A 16,080-nucleotide genomic window follows, 5' to 3' on the forward strand; every position below is an offset into this window, starting at 1 on the left:
ATCCCTCTGGAGGATTACTATGTTTTAATTATACCAGATAGATATTACTCTAAATTATACAAACACTCAAAACATTCAGAACACAGTATTATCAAATTTATTTGAGAATTTTTTTTTTTTTTTTTAAATAAACTACTTAAAAATTATAATTCCCAAGAAGTGGGATTTCAAGAATAGAGGCAACAGTTCACTATGCAATTCAGGCAAAACAAGATTTTGTTGTTACTTATGAAAAGTAACAAACTGGAAAAAAGGGGAAAGGGAGAAAGATAAAGATAGAGACTTTCTGACAAAGTACACCTACTGAGAATCAGAAATGTACTTGGGAAAATTCAGCCAGGCTGCAAGAATAAAAAAAATTGACTTTTGAAGTAAGAGTTTGCAAAATAATAACTAAATTTAAATTGCTGCATTCTCCCAATCTATATTGTTAAACACAGCTAATGAAGCAAAGAGCTTGAGCAGGGGGCAATAGTTGGTTCTTGAATAAATATTGGCCAGGACACCGGGGAGAACTCCCCTGCTGTTCAAATTGTGTCACAAGACCCTTTACATCCACTAGGAGGTGGCAGATAGGGCCTTGGTCTAAGGTCACATCTAAATGATAGCACCTCTGACAGTGTGGCACTCCCCAGTGCTGCTTTGAAGTGTCAGCCTGGATTCTGTGCTCTAGTCTCTACAGTGCAGTTTGAGCCTAGGCCAACAGTAACCTTCTACAAATAAAATCAGTGGATGAATTCCCATGTCCAAGAACTCACAAGAAGTTCCTTCTTGTGCCCTCCTCGAGTTGGTGAGTAGAGAAGATTAAGTCAGCTAGGTTTCAGTTCAATCCAGTATAGCAAGAACATAAAAGCACATTTCTTTATAAAATCAGTTATTGCTGAAAAAATTGGCTGTACACAAATTTCATGAGTAGTACAAAATACATTTTTCAAAAATAGGATTGTGTACAATTTCTATTTAAATTTAAAGATTTTTACTGGATTTAAATATCCATCCTATTTTCACATTTTTAAACTTCCAACAATTTGCTACAGCTCCTCTCAAAATATGTATAGAATTAATTTTAAACACCTATTATGGTTTTACCATCTGCATTTTACAACACAGGAGTCAATAGAATCTCCAGCATATTATTTAGAAAAATTGCTGGAAACTACTGACTCGGCTGGAGCAAATTGCTTTGGAGTTTAGTCTTGAAGTACAAGAGGGGAAGGGGATTGTGGTAGAAAATACTGAAGACAGCCTTAAGAACAGCATCATGATCTGAATACTGAGGAAAAAAAGCAAATACAAGCCTCTGAACATCATGTGTACTTTGTTGGGTTGCGGCCATGATAACTTTCTACTTCAACAGGTATAGATGGTCAACTTCAGTCTGTGGAGTGAGAATATTGCTTTGCAGATCTCCAAAGTCATCAAGTCTCAACTCGGGAAAGGCTTCAGTGCGAGGTAGGGATAATCCTTGCAGGTATAGTCCCCAGCCTCATATCTAGTCTCTGGTCTAATTTTGATAGAATTTATTCTAAACATTGGTCTTGAAACACCATCCTTTATGTTTCAATGTATATAGAATCAGACCTAATGCTGGCTGATGCACAAAGCTAGAACAGGATTGAGAGCCACTGAATACTTGTGACCAGAAAGCAGGGGAACAGCTCTCAATATTGATTGATGTCAAACAGAAAAAAAAAAAGTGTTGGGGCAAGAAACAATACAATAATGTCCATTGAACCTGGGGTTACAATTAATATTCTGGCCATCTAAATCACTATTTAAAAAGACCACCACACCATAAAGCATTTTCAAGGAGATAAAAATGGCAGAATTCTGTTTGACTAACAAGAAATGCAAATTGCCATAAAACTGGAGTCACAGGTTTCCTTTGTGCTACTGATCATCCCAACTAGAATTTACTGTTCAGTACACGTGAAATCAAAACCCAGAGAAGCCAAATAAGCAGCATCTCAGCATCAAACACAACTACCCAGCATTAACAGCAGCCAAACTTGTGTCTGCTGTTCTAATGCAACAGCATTTATTTTGGAAACAAGATCACTGCTGGTAAACCTCTGCATTTACTGCAAAGGTGCAACAGTAGCACAGCCTCATCACTAATAATTGCACCAAAGGCAGATTTGATTTTTAAAAATGCCACGTCTTCAGGCAATTAAATCACTAACCATTAAAAATGAAAAGTTGATCAAAAAATAAAAAGGCAAATTTTTTTGACAGAGGCACGAGGCACAAATCAGTGACTGGAATTTAGCACTGGTTCCTTCACTGCTTGCCAATCAGGTCGATTGTTGTGACCCTTGTAGCCAAGTCTTGTACTTGATAATGACCTCCCTCTCCTCCTCCAGGGTCATGTCAAGGTAGTCCTCTTCATGTTCCGGAATATCTGCCAAAACCTCTTCCACAATTTCACGCTCCCTTTGTTTTTCTTCAGAGGACTCTTCTGATGAGATATAAAAAAAACATTTTTTTTTTTTAAAAAGCATCTCTGCTGAAATTTAAAAACGTCTTAATTTAGAAGGTATAAAGGTATCATTTTGTTTTATAATACTTCTTTGAAATGCTTTGGGACTATTACACTAAAGGTGTTATATAAATACAAGTTGTTATATAAAACACAAAAGCCTATGTAGGAATCCAAGACCTGATCGATATCTAGTAGCCATTGCTAGATTTGCATTTGTGGACACTGGGCTTGGCTGCAATCGTCTCACTTTGAAAGTATTAGTTTACTTTAAAAGTCATTCAAAACATGCAAAAATTCAATAAACATGGTGATTGATGAAATATAGCAATGCAGGGGCTTATGGTTTCATGGCATGGGATACATGTTTCGCTTAAAGTCTAATTTGGAACAGTGTTATTACAGATGAGTTAATGCCAAAAGATGTTTCCACTTAAACACAAACTAAACCATTCCCTATAGAACAGCAGTGACTATACTTCATTGGCTATAAAGCGATTTGGGACACTGAGGCAGTGAAAGGTGCGATATAAATGCAAGATTTCCTTTTCCTATCTTTCATGCTAGGCTCCCAGTGAAGCAATAGGTGAATTTCTGCACTTAAAACATTTAAATGAAAATGGTGCAAAATCAAAATGGAAGCAATCTTTCTTTCACCCAACTTCAAAATGAATACTATGAGATCCAATGTGTAGGATCCAGATCTAGCCACTTTTTCCTGGAAATTACATGGACTACAAGGGCTTTGTTGCAGATGCAAAGTAGTTCTACACAACCAGTGAATTCATAGATCTCCATGACGAGGATGACATGGAAACACCCACCAACCAGCATCTTATGCAATAGTTTGCACCATTATGTTTAACTGGGATGGTTAAACTTTGACTGAAGTCATTTAGATTGTTTACGTACAGAAGAATTCGCTCATGTCCCGATCTGGCTACAGGTTTAAGTTTTTAACAATAATCCACAAGATTCTTGGATAACAGTGCAAGAATTTCATTTTTCTTTTAAAAAAAGGTAATGAAATTTTTTTTAAAAAGGATAAACACTTTGATCCAAGCATTGCATTCATGTGCTGTGTCTTACTGCTTTGGACGATTTGTTTTAGCCTGTGCTGGTCTGATGGCATCTTTCCATCTTCTAAAAGAATCAGTAAAGATAGTGAGCATCCCCATTTGATCTCCAGTGATTGGAATCACAAATAAAAGGTCCCTCATTAACCCTGGACATGCTATGCCACCTATAGGATGGGCTCCTAGACGATGGACATCACCTTTGGGTCAAATATTGGCAGAAAGGCTAAACAGTAATTCTGCCGGCAGAAATAAAAATACAGGGAGTCTCTTTTCCACTCACCCTTGCACACATTTCAGGAACCAGTTTGACAGCAACACTGAACACGAAGCAAAAGGCACTAAGAAGGAGTCTCTCTAATTGGGATGAAAACGGCCTGCTGCAGAATTCTATATGAAATGAGTTTGTGCTATCTCAATCCTGTTCTTATTGGGTGCAGGACTCTGGTTTATCAGAGATTGCTATCCTGTGCATAATTATGGATCTTTTTGCCAGAGTGTTGTGGGCAGAAATGTTGCACTGTTGACACTATGTAGAGAGATTTACTTCAGCTAGCTTACATAATACTTGACTTGGAAGTACTGAATGCTGACAATAGTTGACAAAGCTGGCTCTAACCATAATTCACCTTAACATGGATTTCAGCTGTTCATTTATTTGTTGCTACAGCACGCATGGGTTAAGAGCTATCCTAGTCTCCATTACCAAGCAAAACCTTTTCCTCATAACAGCAAGTATACCATAGCAGAAGATAGGCAGGCATTGCAGCAACTGAAATATTCTAGAAAATTAAGAGGATGGGATGGATTTGTGGAGCATCATACATGCTGAGAGAGAGAGATTGGAATGCGAACTGGAATACAGGAATAAAATCTTTGACCTAGGTCCAAACAAAATTCCAAGTATTTGGCAGATTCTCTCGTTAGCGACAGTCAGAAAGACTTATTCTTTCATTTCTTCCCCCTAATGCTCAAGTAATTCACTCAGGTGGACAGCTCAGAAGTGTATTAATAAACTCAGTGACAAGGCCCTATCTGCAGAAGGCCATAAAAGAACCCGTGGCACTATGTAAAAAAAAAGAAAATGGGAGTTCATCCCCTTATCTTAACCAATATTTATCCCTCCACCAACATCAGTAAAGCAGATTATCCAGTAATTTATTACATTGCTGTGTGAAAATTGGTTGCTGCATTTCCTACATTATAACAGTGACTATGCTTCAAAAAGTACTTGATCGGCTGTGAAGTGCAAATCTTTCCTTCCTTTCTTCAAGGCTTTGGCACATTCACCATCTAAGCATGCTGCAGTCTTGCTAACCAACGTTTTCTAATCACCTTCGACCTCCATATCTTCTGGTGACGAAGACGATGACGGGGGTGAATTAAGTAGGCTTGATGGAAGATATCCACCATGATCCATCAATGCCTGAACAGCACGCTCAATGTTCCCATTAAATCTCCTGAGGGCAATTTCTGCAGCAGAGTGATCAAACCCCAAAAATGCTACCTATAAAAGTTTTTGAAAAAATTCTTTGGTTATTAAATGAAATGAATCAATTGTTAAAATAATTGTCTGAACTCAGTTTTTGGTAGTATCAGAAATGTATTAAAAAGTATACTTTTTTTTTTAATAAAGTAAATCAAGCTCACCAAGCCTGGAATCTTGTTCTGAAGAGGTATACATATATTTTTGTAAAACACCAGAAAAAAGTTATGACTTCATTACCAGCATAAATAGTAATTTGTATCTCGGAGTCAAACACAAAACGGATGTTAAAAAAAAAAAGTTTTGGAAATCAAGTTTGCCACTGACACTTCAATTTTTGCCATTGAAAAACAAAGAGTGAGAGCAAAAACTAGTGGTAATCCTGTACGCCCTCATTTCCAGGATTCAGATCCCAGCTTCACTAGATCAGAGAAAAAAATGAAAAAAGGCAGAATACCACACCCAAGATCCTAGCTTCTCTTGCTCTATTTATTATTTGAATAATTGTATGAGATTATATATGAATAAGTTCACGCAGAGAAATAAATCACTTGAAACATATGAGTGTGGCTCACAGCCTTGGAATAGAGCAACTGGCACCTTGGGAAGGGGAAAGTAAACTGGAGGGACAGGAAGAGGAACTAAGGATTGAGAGTGTGGTCAATACAGCAAACAGTGAGGGAACAACATATTCATGTGTGCGCAAAGAGTCAACTAGTTTGTGTGCAAGTTATCAATGACCATGGAACAGAAACAATGCACACCTGATTAATAGTTTCTTCAGATATTTCGACTCTGTTACTCGGTCCAGCTTCTTCATCTAGGTAGGCTGGCTCAGGGCTGTACTTAAGTATCTGGAAGAAAATTCAACTGATGAGGGTCTGTCTGAAACCTACAATAATGCAGTCCATCTCAGCAATGAGTAAAGTTTGGGTATTCAAAATGGGTACAACACAAATTGGAATTCTTTTAAAAATAAAACCTGGCTGTTGAACAGAGACAGTAGATGCACCCGTCTAAATAAATTAAACCACCATTTTCAAAGGATGAGAAGTTTGGTTATTAGCAACAAATTGAAGCTATTTAATAAAATTATGGGGCGATTTTCCTAAGATGCTTCAAGAGTTATGGCCTCAGGGAGGTGGTCAAGATGAAATTTTAAGCTGAAATGCCAGATTAACACCAGATGCCATCTTGGTAAAGAAATTAAGCCTGTGCTCGGAATGGCCACCCAGAGGATCATTAAAGGGGCTGAATGCTGCTTATCTTTTTCTACTTTATTAATTTGTGGGATGTGGGTGTCGCGGGCTAGGCCGGCATTTATTGCCCACCCCTAATGGCCCTTGAACTGAGTGGCTTGCTCGGCCATTTCAGAGGAGATTTTAAAGAATCAACCACATTGCTGTGGGCCTGGAGTCACATGTAGGCCAGACCAAGTAAAGACAGATTTCCTTCCCTAAAAGGACATTAGTGAAGCAACAATCCACAATGGTTTCATGGTCACCGTTAGACTAGCTTTTAATTCCATATTTATTAGTCAAATTCAAATTTCACCATCTGCTGTGGTGGGATTCGAACCAGTGTCCCTAGAGTATTCGCCTGGGCCTCTGATTACCAGTCCAGTGACATTACCACGATGCCACCGCCTTGCCTAGCACTTAAAGGAGGCTGCACAGTATTTTGGCAGATAGCGGACAATGCCCTCTTAACAGTAATCAGCTGACTGGGAGTAAACAAGTCATTGCAGAGGAGCAAATCACCTTTTATTGTTTACTTGTTGTTGGAAGTTTGAAGCAAACTTTCGAAACACATCGGGAGACGTCACCTAGAAAGAACAAGTGATGCTCTACTCTTATCTTAGTCACTAGGGGAAAGGGAATGTTTAGTAACCAGTACCTTGTTAGAGGTCCCCTTTGGTCTACAGGACGACTGGAAGGAACATTTCGGCAGGCAGAGCAGCACTAGGAGAGTGTGGTGGACTCCACTCAAGCAACCTTCCATCCCACCTTCCCTGGACTTCCAATGTCAGAGAATCTGTGCACTCTCTTGCTCAGTCACCCTTGCTCTAGATAATTTTAAATCCTGTCTATAATGCAGCTGTGGACCATGAGCCTTTGTTGCCCTTACGTTTCACCCAGGATTTGCAATGATGCTTCAATTACTCCACTTAACTCTACATTGATACCAGTAACCAGAGCTGTCATCATCTCAACATTCTACATCAGTTCACAAGCCCATATAGAATACAGGTACGCAAAGCTTCACATACCTCTCATCTCATCCTACACAGCATGGACTGTCACCTACAACAGCCCCTTGTGTGCAGCATTTCCAATGAAGGGGAGTGACTTGGTGAACCAGGGCTGTTGAATTGTGCAATAGACAGTAGGGATTCAGGCCTATTCTGTGGTACCTCAGCACAATTTTCGTTTTGGGGCCCCTAGTAACCACCAGTCTCAACTTCAGGAGACCTCAGTCTTAGGTTAGATGTCTGATTGCATCAATATCACAAGGCAGACAGCTAAGCCAGTGTGTTTGTATATATAGACTTCAAACAAATGTCCCCACAACAGTGGAAAGCTTTGTGGCAAGTGAAGATTTTAATCATGTGGCAGGACTAGAGGGGGCAAGGCAAAAACCTAAATTATAGCAAGTTTGCAACTGAAAATTTGTAAATGAATTTTATTGTAGCTCAAAAAAATTGTTGCAGTTTGTGATACTAATGGATTTTTTGTCCTCAAAAAGTGATGTAAATATTTTTCTATTTTAGATATTTCAGTACAGTAAGATGCAGAGTTCTATTTTACCCTAATGACAAACTTTAGCCTGAGCCACAGAGCAGCACAGCTTTCATCTTCTCATTCCCTACTCCCTCCATACATACACCAATTGTATGGTCTCTGAATAAGCTGGCCAACTTAGAATGCATTTACATTGTAAACTTGCACCAAGTAATAAGTATGTACAGTGCAAGTCTGGCATTGAAGTTCATTTAAAATTTCAGCCATGGCTCAGTTGGTAGCACTCTTGTCTGAGTCAAAAGATTGTGTGTTCAAGTCCCACACCAGGGACTTGAGCGCTAGGCTGACACTCCAGTGTTTCACTGAGTGCTGCACTGTCGGAGGCGCCATCTTTCGGATGGGACTTTAAACAGAGGCCCTGACTGCTCTCACAGGCAAACTTAAGATTCCAGGGCACGATTCTTAAGAGCAAGGGAGTTATCCCCGGTATCTTGGCCAATATTTATCCCTCCATTATCACTAAAAATAAGATTATCTGGTCATTATCCCATTGCTGTTTGTGGGAGCTTACTGTGTGCAAATTGGCTGTCCGGTTTCCATTACAAGTGACCCCGCTAGCTGTAACGCTGTAAAATGCAAGTACTGTTCCCATCAAACTGACTCCTTAGAAAGCAGAATGAGCATTCATGGAATTGCAATCTACCTCATTCAGCCGTTAGCTTGGGTGCAGACTTCACACTGATGTTACAGATTAGTGCACACTTGACATTTATAGTTCAATTTGTATTGTAATTCTCGTGACTGCTTTTTAAAAAAAAAAAACTGGGCAAAGTGCTGCATCATCTGTAGCATCAATAAAGACTAGTATAGGAATGGTGCATTTTTCAGGGGTATTTCCTTCACCAGCTTTAACTAGAACATGCATGAGTCAGTGATAAAAATGCAGTGACTTTTTAAAATAAAACTGTATGGACTCAAACCCCCAATAATCTTTGGAGACACTATACATAATTCTGAGCAGTGAAAATGACTGACCTCTATGGCACGGTCCAAGTTATTATTGGCTGATCTAAATGCCTTGGCAGCAGCCTTTTCGGAATAGCCCATAGCCACCAAGGAATTCACAGCTTCTTGTTTTTTCCTTTTTCTCTCGGCTTTCTCTTTTCTCCTTATTTCAGCTTTCTCCTATGAAATACCAAAATAGTCATATCCGTCAAGTGTCTGCACACCCTTAGTTGGATTAAGAGCTAAAATAAAAATTTACTTTTTTTAAAAAGTGTAGAAAATGAAGTGGTGAAAAAACAAGTTAGAGAGCATTTCACATCTCAAAATGGAGGGAGGATGAGCATATACACAGCTAGAAAATGTATCCCCCAGCTGGGGCTGAATTCAATCAAGAGCATTACAACCTAGGACTAAAAGTGCAGTTGGATGCAGAGTAAATGCCCTCTATGTTGTTGCAATAGTGTTCTTTACCTAGCACCAGAGTGTGTTTGTTCACTTCCCGCACAAGCCATTTAAGGCCTCTAAAAGGAAGACTGCAAGATGCAATTCCCACAATATGATCCAAGTTAGACTACACTAATGATTTGTCGAGTAAAGGCTAGACATTCACTAAAGCCTCATTCAGGCTTCATTTGCCTCCTTGCTATATTGGCAGGGTCCTCCAAAAAAAGTCACCGTCTTAGTCCAGAGATGGTGAGCAGCATTGGCATAAACCAGGGTAAAGGAGAAGAAAACTCTTACGTTTCAAACAAAGATGATATATCTGTAGTGGAACCTTTATCATCCAACACGATGAGAGGAACCCACTGCCCTGCATCAGGGTAGTACAAACATCAGGGCATGTGATAGGTTAATAGGGAAGATGTTGAAGGGATGAGTGGTCAAGAGCAACAGGAGGAAAGAACCCATGATAAAAAGGTCAATCAGGTGGTCTGCTGAGACAGGAAGAGTCTAAGTCTTATAATAAACTATCACAGAAAGAGCCAGTGTACGCCTCAACTGTTTCAGTGCTAGACAGACCAAAAGTATCAAGTACCCAATTTAAGAAAATGCAGTGTGGCTTATTATTCTTATTTATGAGGGGTTTGAAGTTAAGATTGGAATATAACTTTTGTTTTCTGTAAAAACAATGTTTAAAATTATACACTGCATTTGACCTCACTCAAAAGGAGTCATTATTCCACCTGCTTTAGTCTGATATAGTTTTACTTTTGTGCTATAATACCACTCCTTGAAAAAAAAAACCCTATGAAAAGCAAATTGGGTAAATAGAGCAGCTGGCTTGGAGAAGAGCAGAGAAGCAAACTGAGGGCATATGAGAAAGACGTGTTATCGAGTTGAAATTAGAACACACCCCCAGACTACATTAACACAGGTTAGATATTAGGCAGAATGGGCACTTTTGGCACACAAGATATCAGCATCATTTACAGGAATGACCACCACCATTGAAACAGAGCAGAAGATTATCCAAGGAAGATCTAAAACTTGGCAACAGGTTATAAATGCTACAGATACTTAATATAATTACCTCTCTTCTCTGGTAGATGTGTGATGCAGCAAAGTCAATATCATCATTACATGCTCGCAAACCTAGCCGTGCCTCCTGGGCTGTGAATCCAAGACTCATGAGTTGCACCACCTTTTTATCATCCACAGAGAGCTTTCCCAATAATGTTTCTGCCTGAATCAAAGTAAATAGAGGAGAAAATGTGGCAGATGAAATTCAAATGTAGCGAAGTAGGAGCTGATGCATTTTAGTTGTAAGAATGAGGAGAGGCAATATAAAATAAAAGGGTACAATTTGAAACAGGGTGCAGGAACAGAGAGGCCTATGGGTATGTGCACAAATTGTTGAAGGTGGCAGGGTAGCTTGAGAAAGTGGTTAAAAATGCACAGGTTCCTGATGAACTTTTTAAAAAAAAAACACTGGTTTGGCCTCAACTGCAGTATTGTGTGTGCCCATTTTTGAGCACCACACTTTCAGAAGGATGTGAACGTATTGGAGAGGGTGCAGAAAAAGATTCACGAGAATGGTCCCAAGATGAGGGACTTCAGGTCCGTGGATAGACAGGTGAAGTTGGGGCTGTTATCCTTTGCGAAGGTCGAGAGCAGATTTAATAGGTGTTCAAAATCATGAGGAGTTTAGATAGAGTAGATAGAAAGAAACTTCCCATTGGTAGAATGGCATCCTCTGGTTCTCAACCAATTTAAGATGATTAGCAAAAGAGCCAAAGGTGGCATGAGGGAAAAACTTTTTTCTTTATAATGCAACAAGTGGTTAGGATTTGGAATGCAGTACCCAAGAATGTGGCGGAGTCAGATTCAATTGTGGCTTTCAGAAAGGGAATTGGATATGCATCCGGAGAGAAAATATTTGCAGGGCTACGGGAAAAGGGCGGAGGAATGGGACTAAGTTGTGCTTGCAGAGCCAGCAGACATGACAGGCTGAAGGCCTCCTTCTCAGCTGTAACCATTTTCTATGATTTAAGCAATATGTCCAGTCTATTTTAGTTTAGATAATGAGCATCCAGAACTCTGAAAATCAGGCTTAGTTAGAAAAAAAGAGGAATAAAGGGTAATGTACTTTATTGCCAAATAAAAACACCACTGCAGAATTAAGCAGAACTAAGTGATATTAAAAAATAAGTTAATAACTGCAAAACAGAAATGGAGATAAAGCCTGCACCTCAGTCAGATGACTTCTGGTCTGATCCAGCTTTCCCTTATGGTACAATACCACTCCCTGAAGAAGCTTGAGCCGCAAATATAGCACCTGTTCATTGGCAGTGTTGCCCTATGAAACACAAAAATGAGCAAACAAAAAAAAAAAAGCTGGCTTAGACAACATTGTATGTTCTGTTCTAACACATCAGTATACAAGCCATAGAAGAAACTAGGACACATATTAGGTGCATAAATCAACACTCTCTCCTGAAAATTCCACAGCTGTCTGCTCTAGCAATTATTTGGAAATACTGCCAATGTCACCAGGCTGGCAGCGATTGCACAGTAGTAACTTCATTTGAGGGTTCATGCAACATCACAAACAAGCATATAGTTTGTAAGTTAATTCAATCTAGGAGAGATCACCACCACTCTCAGGGTGTACATCACCGATTTTATAGTGTTGACTTGCAGTTTAAGTGGAAAATTTGTATAGGCATTTACGTGACCGAAGTATGGTCATATGTTTTTTTTTTTAAAAAGTGAAATTAACAAACCTTTAGGTTGTAAAGTCGCTCCAGTTTCTCTCCGTAGCAGTTATTCAGCCGGATTTGAGCCCGTTTTAATCTCTCTTCCGCATCACGAAGGCAGTCGAGCTGCTCCAACTGAAGATAACACCATACTACTTCCAGTTGTAGAACTGCATGGTTATCTACAATGTTCAGGAGCTCAGACCCACATTTCCTAAGATGCAAACTCTGTACTCAATAACTCAATCAAAATCTTTATGGTTGACAGTTATTAATTTGACAATTGTGAATTTTGTTCAACAATGGGACAGATGATATTAATAACACTAGTGACTGCACTTCAAGAAATACTTCATGGGCTGTAAAGTGCTTTGGGAAGACTGGAGGTCATGAATGGTACTAAATAAATGTAAGCTTTCCTTTTATGCAAAATTGAAACTTTCCATTTTAGGCATCCAGCATCATTAGCTACTCCCAGATCTGGTACAGCAGATGTCAGAGGTAGAGTAAATCATATTTTCCTGCAACCTAAGTGTGCTTCACAGCTCATCATTTAGCCATGAAATTGTCAACTTATTCCAGATTTGGATCTTGTTGGGAATAAAGATTCAATTTGAAATAGGGCCCTGGTAGCCAGCAGACAGAGTGAAGCAAATATAAAACTGTTTAAAAGGTAATAAAATGCAACCAAAAAAAAAAGGGAAACAATTGTACCAATCTAGCATAGGTGAAAATTATAGCTTCAAAATTAGTTTTAAAAAAGGTGTAAACCATTGTATAATTGTGTAAACATTAGGTAAAATGCAAGAGGGGAGAAACTATAGGACAGAACAGAAGGGGGAAAAGAGGAGAACTTGATTTGGATAGCCAAGTTAATGTTCCTTATTCTGCAGCCATAACATGAATGCTGAATAAAGGTGAAAGTCAATAGTACTATTTTCTTCCTCCAATAGGAAATAGTGATGAACTCAATCTTAGTTTCAAAGAACACAGCGTTTATAAATTATAAACAATATTAAATTAGCATAATTCATCACAAATGACTGGATAACAATTAAAGCCTAGGTTTCACTTAATGTGAAATTTTTCAGCCACAGATCAGAAAGTTCCATTCGATTAATAATGATTTGGGCTTAGCTAACAGTGGCACTGATGGGGAACTATAATGAGGGCAGGGAAGAAAAAAGGCCACAGTTCTTACTCCTGATCAAGACGAGCTCGGAGGAAAGTGATCAGAAATTCAAAAAAAAAATTAATCTTGACTTTGAAATGTTTGAATCTGGAAAGAGAAATCCATGGACAAAAAAGGATTAGATAAAATGCTGCAAAATTTCCTGCGGTAGAAGGAAGCTGCTTAAAAAAAGAAAGTTCTGGAAGGAATAGGACTGTGGTACAAGTTGAGAAAAAAAAACTATATAATCTGTGGTGGCAAAAACACAATTTTTTTTCATTCATGGGATGTGGGCATCGCTGGCTAGGCCAGCATTTATTGCCCATCTGTAATTGCCACAAAGAAGGTGGTGGCAAGCTGCCTTCTTGAACTGCTGCAGTCCAGGTGAGGTAGGGACATCCACTGTGCTGTTAGGAAGGGAGTTCTAGGATTTTGATCCAGCGACAGTGAAGGAACAGTGATATAGTTCCAAGTCAGGATGGTGCGTGGCTCAGAGGGGAATTTGCAGGTGGTGGTGGTGTTCCCATGCATTTGCTGCCCTTGTTTTTCTAGTTGGTAGAGGTCACGAGTTTGGAAGGTGCTGTCTAAACAGCCTTGGTGCATTGCTGCAATGCATCTTGTAGAGGTGCATCAGTGATGGAGGGAGTGAATGTTTGGTGGATGGGGTGCCAATCAAGTGGGCTGCTTTGTCCTGAATAGTGTCTAGCTTTGAGCGTTGTTGGGGCTGCACCCATCCAGTACTGTTTACTGAATGCACAAAGCTCTTTAATGGCATATGCAATAACAAAATGTTAAGAGTGTAATAGTTACCCAAATTCTTCGTCAGCATCCAACAGATACAATAGCGCTGAAGCATAATCTTTCTTCTTCATAAATGCTCTGCCTTTTTCATGTAGTGTCATGGCTAACAAAAGTGCCTAGCAAGCAATTAAACAGGAAATTAATTATAAAGCTTAATGTAAGACCAGTTAATTTGGACATTTTGTAATTAGCAGCTAGACAATAAATCTCCAAGTTGCTTTCTCAAAAAAAAAAGAAAAATGTTAGAGGAAGCAATGGAGAAAGTAGAATATTGGTAACCAACCCAGACTTGTGTCATTTCAATGTCTTAGCCTATTCACCGAAGAAAGGAAGTTCATCTCACTATTCCATGCTATTTTTCAGAACCATATGGCCTTGGAGTGACAAATAGGAATAGTCACAAGGCTATTATGATTAGCTACATAGGAGAACGGCCTTTGCTTTGGTTCCATAATCTAGTCTCCCAGACTATTCATCTATAATCAACTTGGGAGAGAACCCATTTATTCCATGGCATTGTTAAGCTGTTAGTGTAGTGGGTATTTAACACCATCGTGGGAGCATCACGGTGTCCCTACCTCACCTGGACTGCAGCAGTTCAAGAAGGCAGCTTGCCACTAGAAGGACTGCAGTGGTCCAAGAAAGGGATAAATAGCAAAGGCAGTAGATGGGGCTTTGCCAAAGTCACCAACATTGCGAAGAAATATTAACAAAAATGCATCATGGCCAATAGAATTCCCTCAACTCTAGTTTTTTCGAGGAAGATGTCTTTTCTGGTATATTTGGTCATAGCTTACTTCAAGACAAGATGGAAAAAAATTAAAGCAGTCCATCATTAAAAAAAAGATCCAATTCTAGTACCTGCCCCCCACCTTCCCCAGGATAGATGGAAATAGATGAAACGCTATATTTATGTTTAAGAGACTATTCATGATGATTTGGTGGACACATAGGTACAATTCCATAGAAACAAACCTCATCCAAGCATTAGAATTCTTGTATACTAAGCTGTATCACTCCTTATTCAAATAAGAGATATTACAAGGTAGGCATGCCAATATCACTAGAAAACTAAGTTTAGAAACGTATCCATTAGATGCAAATCACTTGCCTTTTTTTCTACAGCAGGAATAGGGATGGGCCGTCCTTTCTGATCTGCAATTTCCAAGTATGGAACATTACTAAGATCTGTATTCTCACCTAGAAGAAAAATTACATTCAATTTATCCCAAAATGATCACAGTGGGCTAGTAATCAATAGTATTCTAAGTGAAAAACAGAAACTGAAAAGTCACCATGTGGTCTGTTTATTCACGAGTCCACACTTCTCACTCAATCAATATATCAGGCCGAGGTTACTGGTTACATATCAGTGGCAAACACCCAGGCAGATTTAACCTGTCATCTCACACAAGAGCACAGAAGGGAATTGTAATGTCATCTGCTTCCCCAGATGAGCTCAGCATAAAAGGGAAAATTGTTCACTAGCTGTTAAAAAAAATTCTATAAATATTTAAAACGTTGCTAGGATCGGTGACCAGAACAATTGTCGCTTTCTCCCTTGCCCCCACCTTCACTTTCCCAGCCAAATGTGCTGCCTTTACCCAGCAATCTATACAGGTAGTTACAACAAGCAGAATTTTGAAAGGATTAAAGAGCAAAGATACAGGACTCAATACAAAATATATCTGACTCCAGTTAATATTGTTGGGGGTTCTATAAACAATAGAGAAAGGAAAAGGAAATTTTATTCCAATGTTATTAAGCAAACTTACCATGCTGAGCCAAGAGTTCAGCACCCTTTCTGGTCCTAGATATTTTGGCTTTCCTCTTATCCTGTTCTCTCATCTCCTCTTGGAAGATTGTTTCCTGCTGTTTTGCTTCGTCTTCAGTAACACTTATTTGCATAACCATAATTGTTGAATTATTTTTTACATTCTGTTCAGCAAGCGATCGATCTGAAAAAGAAAAGACTTTTACCAACAGTAAAAAAAGTAATTTGCTCCTGAGGATAGTGTTTGTCTTGGAGGGGAAGGATGCAGGTTTAATCTTCTCCATTCACTGACTTACTGTTTCAGCTTTGCTGCTGGACAGAGCTGGTATGTTTTACTTAAAAAATGCAGC

General features: G+C 39.0%; 1 protein-coding gene across 4 annotated transcripts in view; it reads right to left on the minus strand.

Annotated features, from left to right (window-relative positions):
* Positions 1 to 81: 81 nt before the first annotated feature.
* Positions 82 to 16,080, minus strand: part of LOC137350456 (NEDD8 ultimate buster 1-like) — a 30,443-nt gene continuing 14,444 nt past the window's right edge. For all 4 annotated transcript variants that reach the window (XM_068015110.1, XM_068015104.1, XM_068015125.1 and 1 more), the window contains exons 6-15: positions 15,732 to 15,914; positions 15,068 to 15,156; positions 13,966 to 14,072; positions 12,012 to 12,198; positions 11,477 to 11,584; positions 10,319 to 10,471; positions 8,818 to 8,967; positions 5,806 to 5,895; positions 4,891 to 5,062; positions 82 to 2,458 (exon numbers count right to left, since the gene is read on the minus strand). In XM_068015110.1, coding sequence (XP_067871211.1) covers positions 2,295 to 2,458; positions 4,891 to 5,062; positions 5,806 to 5,895; positions 8,818 to 8,967; positions 10,319 to 10,471; positions 11,477 to 11,584; positions 12,012 to 12,198; positions 13,966 to 14,072; positions 15,068 to 15,156; positions 15,732 to 15,914 — 1,403 coding nt within the window. In that variant the 3' untranslated portion in view covers positions 82 to 2,294. The remainder of the gene's footprint in view (positions 2,459 to 4,890; positions 5,063 to 5,805; positions 5,896 to 8,817; positions 8,968 to 10,318; positions 10,472 to 11,476; positions 11,585 to 12,011; positions 12,199 to 13,965; positions 14,073 to 15,067; positions 15,157 to 15,731; positions 15,915 to 16,080) is intronic.

Source organism: Heterodontus francisci, chromosome 2, assembly GCF_036365525.1.
Source record: "Heterodontus francisci isolate sHetFra1 chromosome 2, sHetFra1.hap1, whole genome shotgun sequence".
NCBI classification, from domain to species: Eukaryota; Metazoa; Chordata; class Chondrichthyes; order Heterodontiformes; family Heterodontidae; genus Heterodontus; species Heterodontus francisci.